Source organism: Artibeus jamaicensis, unplaced genomic scaffold, assembly GCF_021234435.1.
Source record: "Artibeus jamaicensis isolate MK-2021 breed Jamaican fruit bat unplaced genomic scaffold, CSHL_Jam_final contig_923, whole genome shotgun sequence".
NCBI lineage: Eukaryota > Metazoa > Chordata > Mammalia > Chiroptera > Phyllostomidae > Artibeus > Artibeus jamaicensis.
This window is the reverse complement of record NW_026522014.1, coordinates 14,646,859-14,673,259: the sequence shown is the minus strand read 5'-3', so window position 1 is coordinate 14,673,259 and position 26,401 is coordinate 14,646,859. Positions and strand designations below refer to the sequence as shown.

Sequence of the window (26,401 nt, the reverse complement as noted above, 5' to 3'; positions counted from 1 at the left end):
GCAACCAATGAACGCATAAATAAGTGGACCAACAAAACCGATGTCTCTCTCTCTCTCTCTCAAAATTCAATAAATAAAAAAATTAAGTAAAAACTAGAGAGAGAAGACAGAAATATTTTAAAACATAAAAAACGCCTCCTTGTACTCATTCTGGATTATAATAATTTGAACAGGTTACCAAAGTACCACAACATAAATCTTAACTACTGCACTAAGGGATATATATTTCATCTCTGCCTTCTTTCCAATTTACTCAGTGTGGAAAATGACATTGGCCTTCCAAAGCCTTAACTTACAGTTGGAACCCTTCCATCTCTGAGTCTTTTTTTAGTGGTGCTGGCCATTAAAATGAATATTTCAGTGGGGCTGGAACAGCCCTATTAGCCTAAGCCAAGCTTTATATGACTTGTGCACTTTAAGAGGTTAATCTTGCCAGCCAGCTTCACTTTGTTCAGGAGTATTAAATGGAAACACTGTAACATTCAAAGAAAAGCAAAGTTCACTGGGTAAGACCCCAATAATATAATGGAGCATAAAACCTCTAGAACTTTTTACCATAGTATTTTATGAAACATATGCACATATTCACTGGAACAGAACCCAATTCAAATGGTTTTGAAGGTCAGTTCGAAGTCACCACACATGTCCTATCATTGGGAGAAATACGTACTCTTTCAAAAGTGCCTGGAACCAGAAGCTTTCTTTCCCTGTTTTATGGTTTATTATCTGTCCAGCAGTATACTATATTGGGGGGAAAGGTCACCTGCTACAGCATGATATCACTTGTAGCCAAACCGTAAAGTTCAGTAAAATCTTCCAAATTTCAGTATAAACAAACCCTTGGGTTGTAGAATGAAAGGAATCACAGAGTATACTTCTAAAAGGAAGTGCTCCTTGAAGTCAAGGGAATAAATGCAAATAAGTTTAAACAACGATCTTATTCTCAACTTTATAACTAATTAGGAAAGTCTTTGATGTTCATGGTTATGAAAGGAGCAAAAGACCCAATTCCTACATTTAAGAGAAGAATGATTTAGAAATGGGCCCGATTACAGCCAACTATTCCTATTATTCTGATGATTCCAAAAAGCTCGAATGCAACTACAATTCTCCTAAGGGGAAGGAAATGAAGGTCCGGTTTGCATGACAAAGGTCAGATTTCTGCAGGCGAATGAGACTTCCACTGCTGACTGTTTTCTAGGTTGTCACTGTTTGGCTGGGTCCAGAGAGGTCACCAGAGGTTCCAAATTGCACGCACTGCTTCAGGGACACCCCTGGGGACACTTTTTAAGGTCATTAAGATGTTCTTACTCTGCTTCCAGCTTTACTTCCTTATATCTTGCTAATCCACACTGGCAATTCAGTACTGATGCAGGTTTAAAAGAAACTAAGTATTTAGTATTATATCAGATCAAAAGATACCAGCCACTCACTTAACAACTTCCTCTAAGATTCAGTTCAATGAAATCCAAGTAGACCACAGAGGATAATAATCTGGCCCATCAGAAAAGCTCGACTCTGTGGTAGCTGTCCTGGTGTTCCCGCTGTCTGATCAAGGCCGCTACTCTAAATTTCTTCTAAAGTGATGTGGCTTCCTGTAAAAACCATCTTTCCCAGTTTCCCCAGTCACCACCTGTGTTTAAGTATGGTAATTTGTTATTGATTACTTTCTTTTGTAATAACTCTTCAGTAACTAAAATACAACAAATGCTTAATTAAAGTTATTATTTAACTGTATTCTGATGCTCTTCTATTTAGTACAAATATATGTCTAAACTTTCTCACAGGGGACTGGAAATACACCAAATGGATTATATTTATGAAAGTTGTAAGAGTTCTGCCTATTTATAATTAATGAAGGGTATCTCTAAAGTATTTTAGACAATGTGTGGGAAACATCTGTATTTAATTATGTCATATTTTTCTTAGGCAATGGGAATTGAATTAAGAAATATTTTGAAGCCCCTACAGAGATACAAAAGTATCAGTGGTTGTTCAAGAACTTTATTGGTACAAGGCTAGAAAATGTTTGGTTTTACAGATCAACTGCCTGACATTTCATAATCATCAGGAAGAAACTTAAAATACTGGGCAAACACAAAAAATAGAAAAGACCAGGGCTGTATCTTTTCACCATTATTATACACTACATAGACAGAAAATGTCTTTCATATTAATACAGATTTGCATAACATTCTATAACATAGATCCCGAGCAGGATTTCTCTTTGAATTTTGTTGAGGATGAGAATTTCTAAAAGAATAAATTAACTGCTCGCTTATTCTTCACAAAGGAAAAATCCTAAACTGTTCTCATGGAAATAGTGGGGCACAAAGTATGGGGTTTTAGTACTTGTCCTACAGTATTAAAAAAAAAAACCACATTTTCTTTCTGGAAGCTTACTGGTTCCAAAGGCCACTTCTTCTGCAGTCAGTTTTCAATCTCCCAGTGGTAAGAATACATTCAAAGGCTGCGCACAGCAGGGCAGAAGTCTTTCTCTGTGAATGTAACTGTATCACTCATCAGTAACCTCCTGCCATAAGGGGGCTTGTGTTTTCTTTCCTTTTAGTGACTCCATGGGCTCTTGGATGGCAGTCACTGCCCCGAGACCTGGGGCCATATTCACATAATCTCTGTCAATCGTTCCTCCACAGGCATTGGTGCAAGTAAATGTCAAGGCTGCAGATCAAAGACCACACGTCCTAAAACTCATGTCCTTTATGGATCAATTTTCATAAACTCTACTCTGTGTTTGAGAAATACAGGGAGGCTCACTCTGTGCTTTCTTCCTTTTATCCCAGAGATGTTTATTTATACAAAAGGCAACCTGATTTGTAGATAATAGTGTGAAATTCTGATGCAATACATAAAACTCATTCTTCCCTTTGCATATCCTTCTTGAAGTATTTTACGATGCCTATTGTTTTCATAGTAGAAATGCAAAAAATCTTTGGGTTATTAAAAAAAGACATGGATTGCTTTGCAATACTGACCACCCTTCCCCAGTTTATGGTACAATAGACAGTAAATAATAAATTCTTGCTCGGGATTGATTTTTATTTTTAAATCTTCATTATACTACAAGTAAATTATTCTTCATTATGCTACAGGTAAATTATGTGATAGAAAATAACTTCAGCATGTGTTTTCACAATGCATTTCCATTGTAATTATTCAGCATTGCTTTGGAAAATAAGTACAATTATTTAAAATCATTTTCTCTTGGTAGAGTCCTTATATAAATTACATCGATCTATACTTCTCCAAGTGGACCTGAGTAAAATACAGTGAAGCAAATTATCTTCTCTGAATACCTTTTCAAATCAATTGCGGATATATCTTTTCTTTTTGATTTGCCACTTTTTCTAAAGAACCATACTTGGAAGAAATCATAAGATGTAAACAAAATGTCGACAAGTGCTATTTATGCTTATATCTTGCTAAAGTTTTAAAATATATTTATTATAGAGGTAAGAGTATATAACATGTTAAATTTGTACATATCAGAGGACTAAAACTAAAGATGTAAAAATAAATAGGCCTTAGAGCCACAGGGCTGCTGACTAAATTCCAACTAGAAGCTTCACTGTCCCAGTTCTCCTAAGTGAATTTTAATATAATTACATGAGATTATTAGGCAGAAAACTTCACTCTGGGTTCTGAGATCTGTGAGACATTAGGCAAGTCACTTACTCAGAAGGTAGCTTTGGCCTTACCTGTTTTTACCACTTAAACAATTAAAATGTAAGGTTTTTGGAATGTGTGAGGAACGAAAAACTCATTATTCTCATGTCTGGGGCAAATGATCGAGGCTCATCAGAAAATCAGACAAACGGGGAAATTATAGAGGTCCTAATTCATGGAAAAGATCAAAATTTTCTGAGAACTCAAATTTTTATTTTCTTTAATTCTACAGCTTACTGCTAGTAAGATAATCTGACTAAAATCCAAATATGATAAACTTTTAAATGAGCAAAGGCACTTCAATTACATACTGAATCCACTGATGAAAAACTAGGTGTGCATGTGTGTGTACCTGTGTGCACACGCCCACAACCACACACCTACTTGGTAATGCAGAGGGCGTAACAGCTCGTAGTCCGATCCTCTGACTTCTTCTAGAGGCCAAACCAAGCACAGGGATGTTACGGCAGAGCAAACCAACTTACCAGTTTTCCGAAGGGGGAAGTCGTCCTTTGCGTCTTGTGCTCCTGGTAATGTGTATTTGTAGGATGGAGATGTTCCACTCAGGGGTGGAGAGCTTTGATCCAATGATGTATGGTGGGCAGCCCTGCAAGAGAAAAGGAGGGTTCACCATTTGCACTGGAGTTTTTACTGCATGTTGGTCAGCAATAATCAGTTGCACATGCTGTACGCGTGTCTCAGCTGTGTTTATGTTCTTTCTTTTTTGTGTGTACAAACCACAGCCTCATGTAACCAAGTTCACGATCGCAATATGTTATGCAATGATGTAGGATTCCCAGGAATGCTCACCGTGTGTTGGGTCACAGTCACATAGAAAAGTTTGTTTAATTGAAAGGGGCAATTTACCAAGAGCCTGAGTCACGATAATCTGAGATTATTTTGTATATTTTCTTAAGAGCCATACTAGTGGAAAAGTCATCATCTGAATCCTTTTCAGTTGACAATGCAGATCAACCAAGGTAAAAGTAAACATATAGAAGTATTTCCTTTTTAAAAATTTGCTAGCTAGTGCATGAAAGTACACATGAAGGTTTTCTGCTGAAAAGGCAGCTCTGTGCCAATGGCCTCGGGTCCCCTGACATGTAGGGCACCCAGATAAGGACCAGGGATCATAGCCTTCTTCGCTACGAAACTGATTTTTCAGAATGTTTCCTCTTTTCTGCATAAATACAGTGAAGGAGATGCAATTATGCTAGTGAGGAATGATGTACAGGACTGAACACAGACTAGCCAGGGGATAGAAACATCTAGAATTATTAAGTATGAAGAAAACCATGGGCAAGGCATAGTATCACCAACATGACTGTTCTACCAGTATTCATTTGATTCACTTTCTCAAGAGTTAACTGGTTTAAAGATATTTCATCTAGCTCTACTAGCAAAAAAAGTAGTAAATTCAGAATCTATAATTAATGATTTAAGGTTGTCTGGAGTTGGAGCCTGGAGTTGGAGCCTCCAACTGGATTTGGAGTTGTCTGAAGTTCAACCGAAGTACCAAAAAAAAATTGCTGACTATCATTTGAGAGTCATGATTAATAAACCTAAAGGAATAGCTGAAGAATTTTCAGCAGACAACTTGTTTACATATAGTTGTCTCCCATTTTAAAAAATCTCTTCTTAAAACAGGCTTAGGAAGAATAGGAATTAGTTATAAATTATGTTTGCAATTTTAGGTAATAAAACTGTATTTCTTTTTAAAGACTGTGATGGTGATTGAATATATGAAGTTTTTCTTTAGGAATTGGTTTCTCAAGTGAACTGATCTGCATAATAGAAATTATAAAAACCATTGTAAAATATTTATATAACATTTTGGAAACCTTCTCAGTTACGTTTTTTGGATGTAGAGAAGGTGAGATACTTACAAAATAGAATTCTAAGTACAATAATATTTTAAATAGAACTCCCAGGATGCTTACAATTTCATTATTGCAACAGAGTAATTGAATATTTACTTTTTTATTCTTATCATGTGAGGGGTTAAATATATGTAAGTATAAAATCCTATGCTCATTCAGCAAACACATTTATAAAATGAGGAAAATGTAATTATTATCTATTAGTTTACTATCCAAATATGCTCTGCCTATAAATTTTATCCTAATTTTTAAAACCACTTCTTGCTTTATATTTGCAGAAAGAAGGATTGTGGACAGTATCGCATCTCTTTATAGGACTTGGGGAAGCACGGTTCCATAGAAACTGTGATACCACAACATGTGTGCCGTGTGCTTGTGTGTCCAAAGCCAACCTATCCCCACTTTACAGGGTGGGAAGACATCAGGTGATGTGAGCAGGGAGAAACCATTCATGGAAGACTGAGGTTTACACAGTTACTGCCCTTCACGTTCTTTCCCTTCCCTCCCTTGTACTCCTTCCTTTTTTGTTTTTAAATAAAAAAAATCTTCTCAACTTTCAAAAATAGCTCCAATCTCCATTTTCTATCAAGCCAAGTAAAATGAAATCTCAACCTGTCAAACATTCGGAAATTATTGTGAAGATATCAGATGCACCATCGAGAATAGAAAAATGCGAAGTATGAGTTCATTTCTACGCCCCGATCCCACTGTTGTCAGTTACTTATTGAGCGAAGAACACATATCTTTTCTGGCCCTCGAGATGATACCTGCTAACATTTATTAAGCCCTGCCCTCTGTTACACACTTTACCACATTATTTCATAGGACTTTCCCAGCAAGCCAAGAGGGCTGGGACTATTATTGTCCTTTTTTACAGAGAAGGAATGGGATGTTAGAGAATTCAAAATCTTAGCCCATAGCCACATTGCTGAGAACTGGCAGGCCCCACATTTGTACCAGGAGGGAAGAATACAACCTGTATTCTTTACCCCATTAATAAAAACAGCCAAACACTGCACATACGTGTACCAGAGCTTGGGATGGCGGCTCACGGAATGATTTTTTCCATTAGTTGGAGTGTCTTTTGTTGCTGATTTACTCAAAAGGAATTCTTGAAGCTTCTGCTTTACTTCTGTACTTGCCACTGCCCCTGAAACACACACACACGGAAACAGATGCGATTTAGAGTTTCGTCCTTTCATGCTTCTAAAGTATTTAGCAAAAATTAAGATGTACCGCCACTGGTCACAGCATATGAAGTTTCCCTATTAAAAGAAGAAACCTGAGTCTAAACAGGCTTTAGAAAATGGCATAGTAAGGTTTTGGAACTACTGATGAAACTGCCAATTTTCAAAAGACCTTCCATGATTTCCTTAATTGCTTTTGCAGAAAGGGGGTCCCAGAATTAAGACTAATTTTTCCTAAGCTTTAATAAGGCACTGCTAAGAAACAAAACATTGCCTTTTAAAAATCAAGAATTATGTATGTGAAACCATATAAGTGATTAAACATACAGAATGGTCATTTTTGAATCACTATTATGAAAAACTAACTTTTTAAAAAACTCTTTTGAGCATTCAACAAGTAAATACTGCTGACAATTTCAGTTCAAGTCACCCAATTTTAAACCTTGCTACACAACCTAATTTTGAACTGACCTCATACAGGGGAATTATTTGGATCTGTCTCCCTCTTGTGGATAGTTGTTTTTTTGTTTATTTTGGTTTTGTTTTTTGTTTTTATACAACTACTCTGCCTTAAATCTTCCCAAGGTCTTGGAACTCAAAAACCAAAGAGGCAAGGCCTGAGTTACAGAACAGTCGTTACTTGAGTGGGAGAAAGGCATAGTGAGAAATATGGAAGTACGTTCACTATTAAACAATCAGGCATAGGCAAGACTGCTGTACTGTGACATTAGTTTTGAAATTCAAAAAAACAGAAATTAGTATCTTTGCCAACCAATGTTGTGTTTACTTCCTGAGATGCTTTGCAGACTGAATGCAGAGAGCTGACAGATGAGGTCAAAGCTCTACATTTGGGTCCATAACGTATTATTCTTTTAGTTAAATGCAGACAGTTTGACAAGTTTAACTCCGCTCTTTCTCAGGCTTCTTGTTTTGTGTGGCGATCAGGTAAAGGTGAGGGAAGAGAGTCCATCTTTGCCCCCGGTGCCTCTTACTTTCTCGTCCTCTGTCTTTGCCTCTGAGAGCAGGCAGCTGCTGTTCTCGGCGATGCCTCTCTACTTCCTGTTCTTGCCTCTGCTGCTCCAGTTTCTGCTCCTTTTCTAGGAGTTCTTGCTGCTGTTTTATGGCTAGAAGTTCCTGTTGCAACTTGCGAGAAGAGAAAGACATGAGAGTGTGCAATTTCTTTAAGCTTCATTGTCATCACTGACCAAAATCGAAATGCGACAAGATTTTGGAACTTCTTTGAATGTAGTTCACATTTTTACCCACTTTTTGATAAATTATTAAAATCTAAAGACAAGCACCTAATGTCATAAATGGTCTTAGTGGCATCAATAAGGCAGTTTTTAAGGAGCTTTATTCCCTGTTCTGCCCTGTCAAACACCGTTACCAAATTCACTCAGATCTTTAGTTCCCTGAGGAATTGTCTTTGTAATATAAAATATACAAAACAGGCAAACAGCGGAACTGTCCAGAGGTCTATTTTACCACTCTTCTCACATTGTAAATTAACCATTAAAATCTTCATTTTCTATCCTGAGAAATGGTGCGAAAATAAACTGATTTGAATGAGGAGAAATGAGTTAATTGCAGGGAAGTCTACCTGAAATAGAATAAATGTTAAGAATTTCCAAACTTGGCAGAGAAGGTTTTCAATAGATTAATACAGTCTATTATTCCAAATAGGCTCTTATCTCAAACCAGCAGACTAGTTTGCTCACCCAGCACAAAAAAAACCCCCTCAGATTAGAGAGGCTAGTGAAGAAGAAATCACTTCTGCCCTGGCTGGTGTAGCTCAGTGGATTGAGCGTGGGCCTGCGAACCAAAGGATCGAGGTTCAATTCCCAGTCAGGGCACTTGCCTGGGTTGCAGGCCAGTTTCCAGCAGGGGACTCACAAGAGGCAACCATATACTGATATTTCTCTCCCTCTCTTCTTCCCTTCCTCTCTAAAGATAAATAAATAAAATCTTTAAAAAAAAAAGAAGAAATCACTTCCACTAAACTGCACTTTGGTGCACTGTGGTCTGGTTGTCTGTATCCCTTGAATTTACTTCCAAACAATAAGTGACAATAATACGAAGCATTCTTAATACCTGTTGTGAGATGTCAGTTTTCTCTCGGACTGAGAAATGGACATCTATGAATCACAGTCAATGTGTTCTACTGAAACGCTGACATTACTATATCTGAGACCTAGACCAGTTACTACACTACTCAGAGCCTTGGTTCCTCACGTGCAAGACAGAGAAATAATTGCACTCGCACCTCATGTCCATTAAGTACATGAAACTGAGTTTGTAAATTTCCCCCCCTACTCACTTTAATTATTATTACTATTTTCAACTCTCAATACCACTGATGTCAGTGTAATGTGCTTTTTATATTAGATAGGTATCTAAAGATATAAAACTTATGCTCAAAAGTAATAGAGTAAAAAGAAAAGGCCATGTAGAATGGCGAGTTGATCTGGAGCAACTCCATCTGTTAATCCTGGTAGCCTCACTGTGAGGGTTAGGGTAGGAAGCATTTCTGGGTACTTGTTATATTAAAATCCTTGGCATTCTGGCTTTGATACACTGGTCCTTACTGGGTATTTTTAGATATTCTACTGTGACAGAAAAATTCATAACTTTGCTTAAATTCTGCCTTGGATGTTACTTCTGCACAGATATTGAGATTGGTTGAATTAATATAGTATTTCACCCAAAGCCCCGATAGAATTAAAATTTAATCTGTCTTTGGAATCTAGAAACACTCAAAACGCAAGTTCCACAGCCAGCATTCATTAATGGAGACTGCAGGAAGGCGGCTGAAGAAAACAGAAAGAGAGCTTCAGCACTCGTTTCAGTTGAGGAGACAGGATGGGGAACAGCTTCGGAGACAGACAAGGCAGGGGCACAAACACTGGAACCACCACTCTCTGGCTGTGTGGCCCTGGGCAACTCAGAATATTTCTTTCTGCCTCAGCTTACCAGGTGAAAAAATGGGATAACCGCATTGAACTCAACAGATGTTCATTGCAGAAGCCAGATGCATAACAGTAATATGAATGCTAATAACATTACTAGTAAAAGGAAAAGGTAGAGCCCTGGCCGGGTGGCACAGTTAGGTGAAGCTTCGTCCCACACACCAGCAGGCTGCGGGTTGGCACCCCAGTCAGGGCACAGACCTGGGCTGCGTGCCTGACGCCTGGGTGAGGCACACACAGGAGGTAACGGATTGAGGTTCCTCTCACATCCATGTGCCTCTCTCTCCCTGCCTCTCTCTCTCTCCCTGCCTCTTGCTCTAAAGTCAATAAACATATTCTCAGGCAAGGATTTTTTTTAAATAAAAATGTGTTACAGTTTACATTAGGTGTTGAAGAGTGTTATCTTGGAAAATAAGATAAAATAAGCATTTTAGTTTAAGGGTTTAATGAAATACCTTATAAAACAAGGGGCACAGGGAAGAAGACATCAATTCACCTTCTTAGACACGGTAACATTAATGTTGCACAATCACACAATATTGATACAAATTAATTATCTATGTGAACCCTGCATAAATGTGTTATTTGATATTCAAGGAATTGATCAAGCATCTAAATAAAATATAATGTGTGATAACATCAGGTAATTTATCATATTAATAAATTAGCATACTTAAGTCATTATGAAGGAGTTGAACATAACATGAATTTTTAATGAAAGTATTTGCTGCTTTATGGTACTTTCATAATAAACTCATATTAGATATTTATATAATCTGACCAAAATAGTTTTATTTTAAATGTCTTTGTCAAGAAGTTGAAAGGCATTTTAGAAACAAAGCTAAAGTAATAATTACCTCTGAATATAAAAGAGAAGAAATAGATACATAGACATCTAAAATGACCTGACAAGAAAAGAGACCATCATAAAAAATTCCAGGACATGGACATATTTTTCTCCCTAAAATAGTTTTAAAAACTTGAGTCTGAAATTGTCCACTACTCCCTACCTTCTTTTAATAAAGTATCATCTACAGTCTATTAGACTCATAAAAATATGTTTCAAATATATACAATATGACATCTTTACTATAAGAAATATTAGAGCTAACATCCTTTCAGATAATTAACATAAGCAGATTGTTTAAAAATATAAAATGGGTCGCCCGAAGGTCATGGTTCTCCTTGATGGAAAGTCAATAAGGCAAATGAACAGCACCATGCAGACGAGAATCTAAAAACAGGGTGTGAGGTTCCTACCCCTCACTATTGATGCCATAAACTGCAGGGTAAAAGAGTGGTGGAGACCCCCAAGAAGCCAGGCAGGTTTTTACTCAGCTTTCCCAGCACTTACCCAAGGTTTTCACCTATGCAAGCACAATTCCCTTCCAGCCAGACTCCCCTGTGTTAACCACAACAAACCTTCCCTCCTCCTTACCTCCCACCCTCCAGGGCTCCGTCTCAGGCCCATGGCACAGTGCAGGCTCCCTGAGTGAAAAGGTCAGAGGCAAGGAAACGTTTGCTACCTTGATGTGCTCCTGAAGCTGAGCCTGGTGCTGCCGTGTCAAGTTCTCATGCTGTTTCTGGAACTCTGCAATCAGGAGCTGCTTCTGGATCTGTTGCTGTTGCTGGATGAGGAGTAACTCCTGCTGCAGCTGCTTCTCACGGACAACAGGGTCCACCACGGGCATCATCATCCTGAGGTCCGTCCTTAGGTCTAAAGGAGAGATGGGCTCCAGGCCCACAGGAGCCTCAGACTTTACATCCACTGGAGAAATGGGAAAAAAAGAAAGGGATGATAAAGATTAGGAACTTAGCCCATTGACTGGACACAGACCCAAAAGAAGACACCGTATATACCCTGTACAACAAATTTTACAACAACCAGTCTAGTCTTTTTTTTACAATGATGATCAAAGGTTGTGTGCATATACAGATGATAAAATATGCCATATGCTAATTTTCTCCCAGTCATTTGTACTCTGCCAAGAATCTTCCATATTTCCCTCTTTCAAAGAAATGACTCCAACTACTTACTGCTATCAAAGTTGTTCATAAAAGTTATTCTACTGAACCACTTACGAAAGTCAAGTCAACTTAGGACCAAAAAGGCAACTCTACTGAGCAAAAGATGTCATGTTTTAATAGAGAAATTCTAACACAACGCGATTTGTGAACTTGTAAACATTTTTGCTTGTAACTAGAGTCTGAAGACACAGTCTAAGATATATTCCTTAAAAAGCTGAAGCTTTGTACATACTGCATTTGTATGGCTATTGAACCCAGCAAAGAACAAATACAAATCTGCATGCTAAAACGGCCAAATGGTGAGTTGACTGATCGACCATGGCAAAGACGGCCAGGGCCAATCATGAATGAAAGCAGCCAACTCTTGGTGTGCTGGCTTTTAAATGGCGATGATCTGCGTGGCAATCACTTTACTCCTAAACTAAACAAGCCAGAGAAACCATGAGGAAGTTTAAAACAAATATTCAATCAAGCTGCTGGATAAAGAAAGATCTGATAATCTGAGAATAATTATAGACATTTAAATTTATAAAAATTAAATTAGATAGAGTGTATAACACTCTTCGCACAACTTCTGTTAGAGGATGCCCAGGAGTGCTTATCCACACAAAAGGGCACCGATGGGGTAGGCGTGCAGACCAGTTGCTCACGGCTGGTGTCCACTTTGATGAGTCAGGCTCTGTGCCACACTGGTCATTCAATACTGCGAATATCACCTGGCCCACGGGCATCAAGAAAATTACGTAGTTAAAAACAAAGAAAATTATGCAGTTGAATGAAACAGGGTTAGGTAAAGATAATAGGGATTTTGGAGGAAAAAGACTGTGGCAAACTGGATTAATGGCTTCTCTACAGTGGTCAACCACTATTATTGGGATCCAGACAATTGCTGGTGAAAAAAAACAACAAAGAAAGATATACAGATCCATAGTAGAGTAGAGAGATGCCACCTAAGTTTCAGTGAAAAGTAACTTATAAGATCTAAACACCATGAGAACAACAACAAAAAGCTTCTGTAAGTAAACATTGATGTGCAGGATGCCAATTTCAACCTCTGCTCTAAAATCTAAATCCCTCCTCCCATCCTTCTGTCCTTTCAAATGTGTTAGCTGAGTATGTTATTTAAATTGTCTAGGACTCAGTTTCCTCCTATGTAAAATGGAGATAATCACAGTGAACAGTGACGACAGAGTTGATAAAAGGATCATTCACTAAAAGACTGACAACATTAGCACACCCCTCAATAAAGGCTTTTGGTTTTTTTACTTCCATTAAAATGGAAATTTCCTGTATATGAAAATAAATCATCAATACTGTGTGGCTAACAAAACAGAAATATTAGGAGACAGTATGAAAATAAAATTGTACGTGATTTTTGTTACACATCAGAAAGTAAAAACACTAACAGAAAATGGAGAAATAAATGCAGAAACATAGCTAAACAACTCAAAAAACTCTCCTTCTCTAGTAGAAAAATGCACATTTTAAGTCAAAATAAGTCATCATTTTCTAATTATTAAATATCCTATGTATGATTCATGTATATGCATATGTGTGTATACTGCCCCATTGTAAAGGGTAGGCACATGAGCAAGTACATGACTGCATATTGCAGAAGGGTGGGCACGTGACCAAGTACACAACTGTATATCACAAAAGTCAACTGGGTTCTAAGTTCTGAAAAACAATTTGGTGATTTGTATGAAGAGGCATTAAATATTTCTGCCATTTGATTCAGGTTTGCTGACTGTAGGACTATATCCTAAGGAGATAACAGTAACAGAGAAGAAAGAGTTTGATGCTATATGTTTACCAAAGTGTTATTAGTTTAATTGAAATCATCAACTACAAGGAAAATATGTCATGTCCATTTGGTGTAAAAACATTCAATCACTAAAAATAGTGTATGTGGGAACATGAAAAATGTTGTTACAACACTCAATTTAAAAGAGTAATAAAAGTAATGTGTATCCTATGATACCTTTTTAAACTAAATAAATAATTTAAATTAGTCAATATACATTTATTGAGAATGTTAAATTCCCAGGCATGATTCTAGATGTTGGGATTTAGTATTAAAACAAAAAGGAAACAAATTCCAGGCCTCACACAGCATATCACAGCTACTGGGGTTTTAATCATATTAGTTTCTGAATTCTACTGGCAAAGATTGGTGAGATACTGAGCAGAAGATGGTTGTATTTAGGGTGGAAATATGAATACTTTCCCCCTCGACTTCACTGTATTTTTCCAAATTGCATCTAATGCCTGACTACTACTGTAAGTAACTCAGATTTCCAGATTTCCAGATTCCAGGTTGGGAACCACTAAGTTAATATTCCATCTGGATTTAAGAGCTATTTTCAGAGAGTCAAGAAAGCCAAACAGAAATCCTGTGTATAAGTTAAAGCTGCAAATACTAAAAGAAACATTATTGCCCTTGCTTATCATTTGAACTGCGTGTGTGCACCTGTGAACGGGGGTGGGATGGGGGGCTGGTACCAGTCTTGGAGTGCCAACACAGGTTTTTCTTTCAATGTACTTACTGATCAGAAGCTTATGTTGATAATAATGCCACTTTAATGACAATGGTAATACAATTTATTAATATACCGTAGTTTGGTGGACAATGTCTTTTAAATCATGTTTGTGAAAGGAAAGCTATTAATTGAGCCAAGTCTGAAACTAACTGAGGATGATGCCCGTAAGCTCTCTAGTTGCAGGGTCCAATGTGGAACTTGCAATCAAGGCACTGGTGGAACATGAGATTTTGAGCATTAATTTATAGAGTTGGCATAATTCCAACCAAAAACAAAGGCTCTCAATTATATATTTCATTTTTACATTAAAAAGGCCAAACTGCAGCCTCCAGTTTTTACATGAAAATGCCGATAAACAAAAATCAGAATTTAACCATATACGAATTTAAAATATTTCAAGAGACCCTAGGGTCTCTTCTTGTTGGTATTCTTATTATCCATGAACTGTAAACATTGAACCCCTAAAAATCCTCTCCAAAAAAGATAAGGAACAAAAGTCCCAGAACCCTCCAAAGCAGCTATTGTAAACCTCAAAGGGTAATTTGACTTCTTAACCTGCTATCCCAACAGAAATGATTGTGTCTAACTGCTTGCCTTTGTTCAGAGACTAATCACTAAATTGTGAAAAATCACCCTCAACTTACAAAAACTGCTCTTGATTATAAATAATTGCCCAAGACTGAGAGAAAGCGGCAGGCAAGATCCCAGCCTTTCATCCAATTTATTCAGCAGCAATCCACATTCCATTTGTCTAGACTAAATATAGCAGCGTTTATACAAGAAATCAATAGTGCTTGCAGAGAGGAGAGCGAAGCCATGAATATTTCATCAAACTCAGAGAGAAATGGCAATCAGCAAACTGACGGTTCTGTGTAGGTCATCTTTGGCCTGCTGGATTAGTGCCTGCCGCTTGGACAATAGCTCATCTCTAGCTAATCATAATCGTATCATAGCCATTCTTTCTATTTTTAACATTAATTGCGCTGTGGGTGACAAAGACTCATCGTATTCCAAAAGGAATGATGGATTTTTCTTATGTGTTTGGTGACAGGCTAATAAGCGTCCCCAGGAGCAATGATAGTAACACAATACGGGGACTGAGTTTTAACCAGTCACGGTACCTTTCATATCACAGAGTGTGAAAGGAAGGGCGCTGTCCACAGCTGCTGTGTTATCATAATTAGAAGTAATCAACTCACAAGGAATAATTAACAGCCCATTTTAACAGCGGGGAAATGGAATCATCCCTGTTCACGACACGTCTTGTCTGAAAACATGCAAATTCCTTACAAATTACTTAGAACAGGTGGCCAGTGATACATAAATTAGAAAGAAGCCGATGACAACAAATATTAGTATTAGCATTACTTACAAATGAATCATGTTTTCTTAACAGATCTCAAGACCTCCTAGCTTTATTTGACCTTACCCAGTTTGTCTGATGTTTCAAACACATGACAACATATATGTTACATTCCATGCATGCTAGTATCCTAATACCAAATGCCCATTCAGAACACTCCCACATCATATATTAACTCGTCCTCATTACCATTTCACAAAGCTCTGTTCATTCTTTCTTCTGTGTCTTTCTTAATTATTCTTTGAAAATTATTCCGTTTAGCATTTATCAACTCATGCAATTTTTTTGAAAAGTTTTTAGGTTTTAGTGACCAGCGATCCAAAAAGCTCCCATTTCAAAATAAAAATCTTGGACCATATAGAGGCATATTTACATTTATTTAAACAACACGCATACCTGTTCATCTTAAATTAAATGTTTGTGACCGATGTTTTTCTTTCAAATATCAAGGCTGTTAAAGAGACAGTTTGGGCTACTGAGAGTAATCTAGTAGCCTTGGAGTGTCCTTTATGTCTCTGCTGTAGATGCTGGTATGTATGGCACAGGTGTGTGGGGAGAATTTTCCTCTGTTTGAAAGCAGGGATCTGTGGTCGCTACCACACCAGCTGACTTACACAGGAAGCCTTCCATTTTAAGAATGTTTTAAGTGAACAACTTGCAAAACCCATGGGTGAAAATATGGTAAAGTGCACAATTTTGACCATTTACAACAATCACAACTATGGCTGGAGACTGCTCATGTTGCTCCTCTGAAATGAGATCTATAGTCAGTGTAGCAGGAAATACAAGTTTCCATACCAAAAAAAAAGCCATAGGTACAATCTCATCACAAATTTTTAATGTATTAACTTAGTTAAAAAATGAAACTTGAAAAAATGCATAAAAACTAGAACCATGTTTCACTTTTTCAGTTACTCAAAGTTACAACTCGGGACATAGCTTCACCGGTGCTGCTCAGAGCCAGTTTATATGGAAACTGTGTTCTTTATACCAAGGGAATGGTTATCCACACCACTGGCAAGTGGATGCTGCACCACAAATTCTAGATCTGGGAGAAACAAGCATTGGTCTCATTGTCCATTACCTTCTTCTGCTCCTGCTTTCATGCCCAGAAACCTGTGACCATTTGGGCCTGCTGACTCTGGCCACAGGAAAAGGCTGCCTGCTGTGCTGTGTTCTGCTTTAATGCGGTCCAATCAACCAGGCAGTACTATCAGGAGTTCAGAGTTCAGAAAAGAATGTGGAAGAGCTGCCTCAGATACAGGTAGGTAATCAGGCCTCCTCTAAGAGTAGCCTATAAGAATACTTTAAGCTACATGGCATATTTTGCAGGACTTTATGTAAAACTTCAGCAAGTAGAAGTATATTTCACTCATTTCTTCATATTTGTTTCTTTTTCTCAGCCTCTGCCAGGGGCAGGGTGGTTCTACTAAACTACATCAACAGGTAACCTAACGATTCCACGGCATCTCTGAAACCTGCTCAATGCCAACATATGCACCCATGCTAGCTTGTCAGGGATGCCAGAGAAGGTATCATCTTGTCTCTGTGGTATGTGCTGGCTCTCCCTCTGTTTCTGTACCTTCTAGACAAACCACAGTCAGTAAGGAATAACAAAGTGACAGCCAATTTCAGCGTGATTGTGTGTAAAACTCTTTGTATGCATGTATGCATTCTGCCAATCACCTGGTCAGTCTACACAAGCAGTTTTCCTAGTGAGCCTTCTTGAAGAAATGGGAGAGGTCTTGGGGGCTGAGTGGAAGAGGATCTGTCAGTAGCACATTGGTCCTAGGCCTAACCACACCACTAAGTGTGGGATGTCCATCCCGCCTTGAAGAATGTCACAGTTCACTCTGGTATAGCAACAGTGGACCAGCAGCTTTCCTGATGTGGAGTCACTACCACCTACCTCCTCATCACTGGGTATGTTGATCGCTGGGGAGAGTTTTTCAGGTCAAAGCCATAGGCTTTGGGAAATAAATAGAACTTGAGTCTTTTTGCCTTCTTCAACTCCATGAAGTTGATTCTTTGAAACCATTTTGATGTATCCTTTTCTGAAATCCTGCTACCTTCTCCCATCTTCTTAAGGCAGACTTGGATCCAAAAATGCAATTGTGTCATTTTATTTACATTTGTATTCTTTAGATCCTGTTGGTTATATCATAAAGCTAACTGAGGACAGGGCTGCACCTGATGCTCGTTTGTATCTTGTTCTTCTTGTTCTGTGCCTCATAACTGCACTGCAGCATAAATTCTTTATCGCACCATCGAAAGAATGTATTAAAGAATGTACAGGGGACTGTTTAGCACTGTATGTATTTAAAATAACAACAAAGTCACTGTTAAAGTACCTTCGGGATGACCTGCTTTCTCATCTACCACTTTACCCAGCAAATATTCATAAAGTGTTATCAAATGCAAAAACTGTTTTCTGTCAACAAGAAACTGCTTTCAAGGAACTCACATGCTGATGCGGAAGACCAATCCATGAACCTATGTAGAAAACATGATGCATTAAGGGCAATGGAATTGGTGTTCCAGAATCCCACCTGGGCCCTCTTCTATTTTCTCTCCAGGAGTCTCCATGGTGATCTTTCCATTGCCAGGACTGTACTTGCTCCCTACATGGTGACAATCCTGTCTCCTGCCTAATCATCTATTCCAAATTTGCAACCCACATATACAATGACTGTTGGCAGTCTTCATTGAGCTGTCTTTCCTTCTGCTCTTTCTCCAGTTCTTCCGTTCTCAATCATTGCAGCTAGAGGAGAACACGTAGTGATTTTGACTCCTCTCTCCCTTTTACTATCCATATTTACTCAACGGACATGTTTTCTCCCACTCTTCTTCTTATTCAAGTATTTTTTGGAATTCATTGACATCTGTCTCCTACCACTGCCTGTTGTGCTAAACCAGTCCTCAGTCACCATCCTGGCTAAAGCCCTCCAGTGTGCCCTGTCTTTAATCTGCTGGCCTGCCCCTCTACTCTGTGCTTCCTGCTTGTCTTTCTAGCCTCAACACCATCTGCTGTCCCTTCCCTGGAGTCACGATGATCTTCTTTCAGCTCCTTGAACACACCGTGCTCTCCAACATCTTGGATATTCTTCATACATGTCATCTCTTCCTACAGTCCATTCCTACCCTATCTTTCTAGACTGCTTCTTACTTAGCCTTCATATCTTAGCTAAAAATGACTTGATGTAGGATGTCCTTCGGAGTCCTATTGCATTTTCCTTTTCTTACATTTTGTAGATCTTTATGTAGCATTTGTTAAATTATCTCCCTTCACCATTATTCTGAGTTCCATGACAGCAGGAATTATAGTTTCAGTACCTAGTACAGCATAAAAATAGTAGTGCCACAATACATTCCTGGAATAAATGAAGGAATAAAAGAATAAATGATAGTCATGAGAATCATGTGGAGCCCTGGCTGGTATAGCACTGGCCTGCAAACCAAAGGGTCGATGGATGGATTCCCAGTCTGGGCACATGCCTGGGTTGTGGGCCAGGTCTCCAGTCGGGGGTGCATGAGAGGCAACCACACATTGATGTTTCTTTCCCTTTCTCCCTCCCTTCACCAGTCTCTAAAAATAAATAAATAAAATATTTAAAAATAAAAATTAAATTGAAAGAGAAGAATCACATGGAAATAAAATTTGAAACACCTGTGCACATATACATATACATACACACAATTAAAATTCCAAAGCAACTGCTTACTAGATTTTTGGACTGTCTGAATTTTAGATAAATATTACTTGACTGCTAAAATTATTGACATGTGAGTGAGTGTCTGGCAATAGCGAATATTTATTTGAGAATAAACTCAAACAATTTTCCATCTAAGGTGTCAATTTCACCTTTCCTAGACCCCACCATATCTCTTAAAACTCAGTGTGCTGAGGCGTCACAACCACTGAAGTGCAGTGAGGGGCACCGGGTGCAAGGAAACTGTGCTGTCTGCCTCAGTGGGGATGACCAAGGAGAGCCATGGTCCTGCATTAACCTAAACAGCAGGGCCTGACTCATGAACAATCACCCCATGCTAAGATTATTAGAAAACTAGACAAGAACTGACAAACTATAAGCTAACAAAATTCTTAATCTTCAATTTGAACATGAAGGAATACATTACTAAATGTCAATGGAAAAGAATAAACCCTTGTAAAGTTATTTAATTTAAATTCTTTAACATTTTATGTAACATAACCAATAACTAATTTTTAAAGAATGCTGAAGCACTTTTTATTGAAGGCTATTCACAGAAATGTGTTTTATCATTTAAGTCCTAGAAGGTACAACATTTTCAGAACAAGTAAATTAATAAATTTAAATGTGCCTAACATCAAAAATGAGAAATAGAAAAACTAGCAACGCAACCTCAGTTTGATAACAACACTCACCAAATTTCACTTTAGTAATATAACTATTCTTAGTTGCTTTTCCACTATTAATATCTTTTAATTTTTTCACTATTAATGTTTCTGATTACATCATCATGAAATAAAAAGAACTAGTAAAGTTCTTAAACATGAAAAGCATACTTTTTATAAGAAGAATTATTTAAATTGATTAATGCAGAAACACAATTCTCCCTCAAAGTGATTATGTTCAGGTTGTACATGTCTTCAGTTTCTTTAAAGTGCACTAATACACGGCATAAGTGAAAAGAAAATAAATGCAAGAAGCAATCTGGACTTTGATTTACTATTCTCTTATTTCCCAGGGGCCTGAACAGGAAACAAAAATAACCACAAATGACTAAAATATCAGTAGGCCTTGAAATATCAACATTTAAGTTAAAGCAAGCTAACTTTTTAATCAAAGCCTTACTATTTTGATTTACTTAATTCAAATTCCCTCTCTGCAAATATGCTTTTGAATTAAGCAGTCATAACAAACCATAACACAAACATGAATTGCCAACTCATTTGTAATACCCACTTAGTTCTAAAGTATGGCAGTGTTTGCTAGTTCTTTACCATTCGAAAACCAGGTAAAAGCTTCATTGAGCTTCTTTCAGTATGGAAACAAAATCAAACCAATTTATGTGACTTCAAGGTAATAGGAGCTAAGAAACTAATCCATATTACTTTGTAATTTGAGATACAAATTTAATCTGATATAACTGTAAATGAAACCTTTGGTAGATGTAAAATTGTAGTGTTTTAAAATAGTAAATATAAAAGAAGTTATTTGTTTAGCCATTTCTAACACTGAAGTTGTAGGATTGGGAGAATTACACCTCTTAAGAACCACAATGAAGATGAAACAAACTGTCCCCTTCCCCATATTTTTTTCTACAATTTATAGTCCTTCTAGGTTAGAGACAAATACTTAATCATTACTATTTGCAAATGCCTAACAAAACTTCCTTCTCATTATGAAAACCAAATATTTGAGGCAGGGGATTCCCTTCTAACTCCAGAATCTTGTCCATCATCTGACATGTAACATAAACTTAATAAATAAATACAAGTTTAATGAATATTGGTTGAATAAACATAACTTCTCAGTAGCTACCCCTGTCTAACAACACTCTGGACTAATCACATTTGTTATTCAGCAAATACATTTTTTTCAAAGAAACATTACCAGTTTCCAATGAGGAAACTTTGTTTGCAGAAGTATGTAACTGCTGTTTTGATAGAAGAGAAAGAGCTCTTATTGGTTCTACCACATGGGGGCACCACTTTTGCTCATAAGTAGAAATACACACCATCCTTGGTCAGGAAGAGCTTTGGATATGTGAGTTTTACAATAATTATGCAAGCTTGGAAATGATGCTGGAGCATTCAGATGAAATGTGACTGCCCTATGCCAATTCTAAATTGGGCTTTCTAAACCTGGGTAAGAACAAGAACTAATACCACAATGCCAGTCTGCCTGGAAAGTTTTCTTTTAATGTAAAATATGAAGCCAACAGCAATATGGCACTTATTATGGGCTGAACACTGTTCTGAAAGCATTCTAAAATAAATCTTAATTCATTCATTCTTCTTTACAAACCATGAGGTTGCAGTCTCTGGTAACCCGGGGGGTAGACACAAAGATGATCCTTCTTCACAGGTGAGAAAAAATGGAGACCACAGAGAAATTTGTCAAGGTCGTTAAGCTACCAAGTGGCACAACAGGAATTGGAACACATGTCATCCAGCTCCCGAGGCCAAGATCTCAGCCACTGCACTCTCACTCTTCTTTAGTTCTGAACAAAAGGTATGTGAGCTAATATCTGTACAGTCACGTTGGAGTCAGGGGTTTCCAACCTGCAACCTGTGGGCCCGTGAGGCCCACAATGGCTATGAAGGTGGCCCAACACAAAGTTGTAAACGGACTTAAAACACTGTGAGATATTTTTATGATTACGTATTGTAATGTATTTAATGTGTAGCCCAGGATAACTCTTCTGCTTTCAGAGTGGCCCAGAGATGCCAAAAGGTTGCATACCCCTGGAGTACAGCTTGATATAAATGAGACTGGAAAGTGTTCTGTCAAGATAATATAACATTTTTTATTTTTAGAAATGAAGAGAAGCATTACTTGTAACCACCAATACAGATCAAACAGAGATGTGCAACGGGACAAGTTTCTGCCTATTTTGAGACAACTGTCTATTTTCAGGTGACTGCAAAGCATCTTTCTTAACATGTATATTTCAATGTTCTTTGTAGAAGCAATTCTGTATTTAGGAATTGAGAATTTGGTATTTTCTCCTTTCCCATTAGCTGTAGAAAATTCTGCAGTGTCTACCTAATTCTTAAGATTCACCTTATTCTCCAATCCAACACTATTAATTCACGGTAAAGACTGCGTAACAATAAAGTCATCAATAGTACTGGATTAACTAAATCTCATGAGGCTGAGTCCAAGGTAGAGTGCCTTAATCATAACTGTAAACAGTGTTAATGGGGTTTGAATGTGTTGTTCATAATTATTTAGATTACTTTTTAATTGAAGAAAGGAAATAGTAACAAAAAGGAGGAAGCAGCTGTTTTTTGACAATATGAGAAAAGATTTGACAGGATAGACTTCGGTGGTTTAATTTCTTCTTATTTCAGAGCTTTCTATTTTTGGTTCATAATTCCCTTGCATTATGACGATGATCACTAGCCATTAAAGCACAATTTACTAGGTAAGTGGGAGAGTTTACCTTGAAGAAGAGCCCAAAGTTGTCTGAAAAACCTAACTTTTAAAAATATATAAATAAATAGAAATCAATGTGTCTATATCTGTGCATTAATTAAAAACATTCATAATTTGGCATAAAAATGGAATAATTTTTCTCTGTGGCTTCTCTTTAATTAGACTGTCATTAAAATTTCTATTTCAAGCAGAACTCCTAGTATCTGTTTATAGAAATAGCCTGTGTTCAGAGAACTGTCAGCATTACAGAATGCTTCTCAATATTTTAAGCATAGCTTTGAGGTGATCACTCTATAATTTGAAGTGGTACCATTTGTACAAACAAACGTATGAGCAGTTATTTAAAGCATTAAGAGTGAACTGAACTCCACAGAGCAGAAGTCAGCAAACTATAGCTCAGGGGTCAAATCCAGCCTTGCCTATTGTTTTTGTCTTTTTCTTTTTTGTTTGTTTGTTTTTTACTGCCTGCTACCTAAGAATGATTTGCATGTTCTTAAATGGTTAAAAAATAAACATAAAAATCATTTCATGATGTAAAAATTATGTGAACTTATTCAAATTTCAGTGTTCACAAATAAAGTTTTATTAGAACACAGTATTGTCCAAGGCAGCTTTCATGCTACAAAGTCAGGTTTGACAGTGACGGAGGCAGGCAGTGTGACTTGCACAGCCTAATATATGCGCCATTGGTCCCTGACAGAAAAAGTTTGCCAAGCTCTGCCGCAGGGAAAGCTGCAGCCAATTTTTATTCTCACATATGGTACTTCCTGTGATTTCCTAGCCACCTCTCTAATCTCTACCCTCCCGGTTTAATGTAGAAAGTTAAAAATCACCATAGTTTATTTCAGCTAAAAGAAAATGTAATTAAGTTCCTGACTGGGTGACTCCGTTGGCTGGAGCACTGTCATGTACACCAAAAGGTTGTGGGTTCAGTCCTGGGCAGGGCACAGGCCCAGGTTGCAGGATAGATCCCCGTGTTGGGTGCGTATTGGAAGCAACCAATCAGTGTTTCTCACATCCATGTTTCTCTCCCCCCTTCCCTTCATCTTTCTCTAAAGTCAGTAAACATATCCTTGGTTGAGGATTAAAAAAACAAAGAAAACATAATTAGGAAGCAGATTATGCTGACGAAACATCATATTAAAGAAGCTCTAAGTGTCTTTCACTGGATTGATATATTAATTTTAGACTTTGCTGCTAGCACTTCACATTAAGCAGTGAACTGGAAAACCAAAATATAAATAAGAACTGTGACATTTTTAAATAAGCAAAATGTGCTTTTTTGGCATGGCTTTTTTTCCATTTAATATGATGCTTTATCATCATTCCCATTTTACAGGTGAGACAAGGTATACTGAAGAGGTTAGTGCTGAATTTTCCAAGGGCACAGGCACACCTTTTTTTAAGTATGCTTATTTTTTAATCTTGCTTACTTAAAATCATGGTAAATACTAATTTTGAATGATGAATAAAAGTCACTGTATCATATTCCACACAAAAAGTCTCAGGTGTGTTCTCCTAATGCATCTGCTTCCCATGAGGCAGAGACAGTGCCCCCTGCACGAAGCTGGGTAGAGAACAAATATCTGGTCAATTAAAGTTTCTTTAAATAAAACAAAGAAAAAACATAAACTGCTCCCATCTGTGTAGTAATTGCTTACAATTCCACATTTATTATATATAAGTATATTTATATACACATAACATAAATTAGATATGAATTTATATATATATGCAAAAGGGCAGTATGTGTTGTGGAAATCAACATTTGAATGAATTGAGAAATGTTTGGAAATTACAGGATATTGTGTTTATGTGACATTAAAAATTTTTTTAACTGTGTGGGTTGATTTAGTTCATACTGAATACTTTAAAACCCTGAGGTTTTAAAGAAACATCACTGGGACCTCAATGAGGCAATACTACTACTACAAGGTTGGCTATCATACCCTAGTGATAGATCTGTAGCCAAACCACTGAAGAAATTTGGTGCCTCAAACAAAATCGCCCCAGCATTTAGGCATTTAAGGAAAAAAAGTAATGGAAAAAAAATAGTTACTCAACTATTCTTCCAGATATTAATGTAATGTTAAATTAATGTAACCCAAGATCATAGGAAATACATGGCTAATCATAGAGCTTAGCAAAGCCATTCTCAATCCAATGGTTTCCATTTTATTTTCCACACAATTTACGATACAACTTAGATCAGACCAGTAGAGGAGATTCTGCAGCTTGAGAACCCATTCGTTATACAAAATTTTAAGTTCTAAATCAATGGCTTGGAATTTAGTACCTTCAAAATAAAAAAGGAAATATTATATGTTGAAAAATAAGAGAGTAAAAATAGAAGCAATGTTGCTTTATCCTTTGAGAAATGCACTTGTTTAGCAGTCATATTCATTTCTTCTGCCTATCCGGGTGGGAGGAGACATAAGGAGATAGAACCCCTGTCAGTAAGGAATTTCAGCCTGCCACATTAGGCATGTCTCTGCTAGGTTTATACAGGCCATCTGGTTGGGCTTATTCCTCTCAAGGTAAATCAGGCAGGATGCAGGATTTAGTCAAAGCCAGGGTTCAGAAATTTCTGGACATATCTGAAGAGCAAGTGGGGCTGGCCCGGTAGATGACCATTTGCGTAAATGACTAAGACATCTCCTAAGAAAAATTCACCTTCAGGGAAGAGAAAGGCCAGGCCTAACACACAACCTGACAACCCAGCCTCAGGGCCTCAGGGATTCTGATTCTAAATATGCAGGGCACCCTTCCAGTCCTCTCTGACCTCTAGGGCCCAGTGTACAAACCTAATTTCCACCTTCTGTGCACCACCTTCTGTGGGGCACTGAAAGTGCCTGCACCAAACTCATCAGTGACAGCTTATCGTTAACACCAAGTCTTTGTCTCACCCTGATTCTTCTCCATCATGGGACACGGTTGTTTTGGAGAACAGATGGACAGATGGACGGATGGATGGATGGATGAATAAATAAATAAATCTATTAATCTATCTTCTTCCAGTCACTGACTAATGCCCAATATCATGTCATAGAAAAGAAACAGAAGATAGCAGACAGAAAACTGGGTCCCCTTTTCTAATTTTGATCATTCCACTTCTGTGGGCCTTGGGTTCCTTGTGTATAAAACAAATAAACAAGCTGAAGTACTAATTCCCAAGTCTCTCTCTGTACCAAGGTTATTCTCTCCTCACTCCCAAATTATACAGAGTGTATATCAGTCCCTATCGGAAAGTATATCTCCTGAGAGAGACAATTACTGTTGGCCTTCACTGACTTCTATGGGTAAATCAATAACCAGCAGAGCAGGTTCTGACTGTAGAAAAAGCAGGAGGGTGTAAGAGGGAAGGGAGGGACTCCTACCAAGTAGGAGAACATGACAGAGAACCGAAACCAGAAACTCCTCCGGAAAAGCTTTATCCAATTAAAAAGTATCCTAGAGCAGGCTTTACCTGATATATAAAACTCAACTATAGTCAAAATTGTTTTATTCTTTGATTGTGTTGTTTGTAAACTCTCCTCAAATCTTCCATTATAAACAACAAAACAGTATGTTCCATTTCTGTTTCAAAGGAAACATCTTTTTAAAAATAT

The 26,401-nt window shown here is 37.5% G+C and overlaps 1 protein-coding gene across 6 annotated transcripts in view; it reads right to left on the bottom strand.

Annotated features, from left to right (window-relative positions):
- HDAC9 (histone deacetylase 9) overlaps window positions 1-26,401 on the bottom strand; it is an 841,506-nt gene that overhangs the window by 380,755 nt on the left and 434,350 nt on the right. For 3 of the 6 annotated variants that reach the window (XM_037163907.2, XM_053655071.1, XM_053655075.1), the window contains 4 exons: window positions 11,244-11,485; window positions 7,744-7,894; window positions 6,588-6,714; window positions 4,170-4,291 (listed from right to left, as the gene is read on the bottom strand). In XM_037163907.2, coding sequence (XP_037019802.2) covers window positions 4,170-4,291; window positions 6,588-6,714; window positions 7,744-7,894; window positions 11,244-11,485 — 642 coding nt within the window. The remainder of the gene's footprint in view (window positions 1-4,169; window positions 4,292-6,587; window positions 6,715-7,743; window positions 7,895-11,243; window positions 11,486-26,401) is intronic. The other 3 variants (XM_053655072.1, XM_053655074.1, XM_053655073.1) reach the window with 2 other exon arrangements.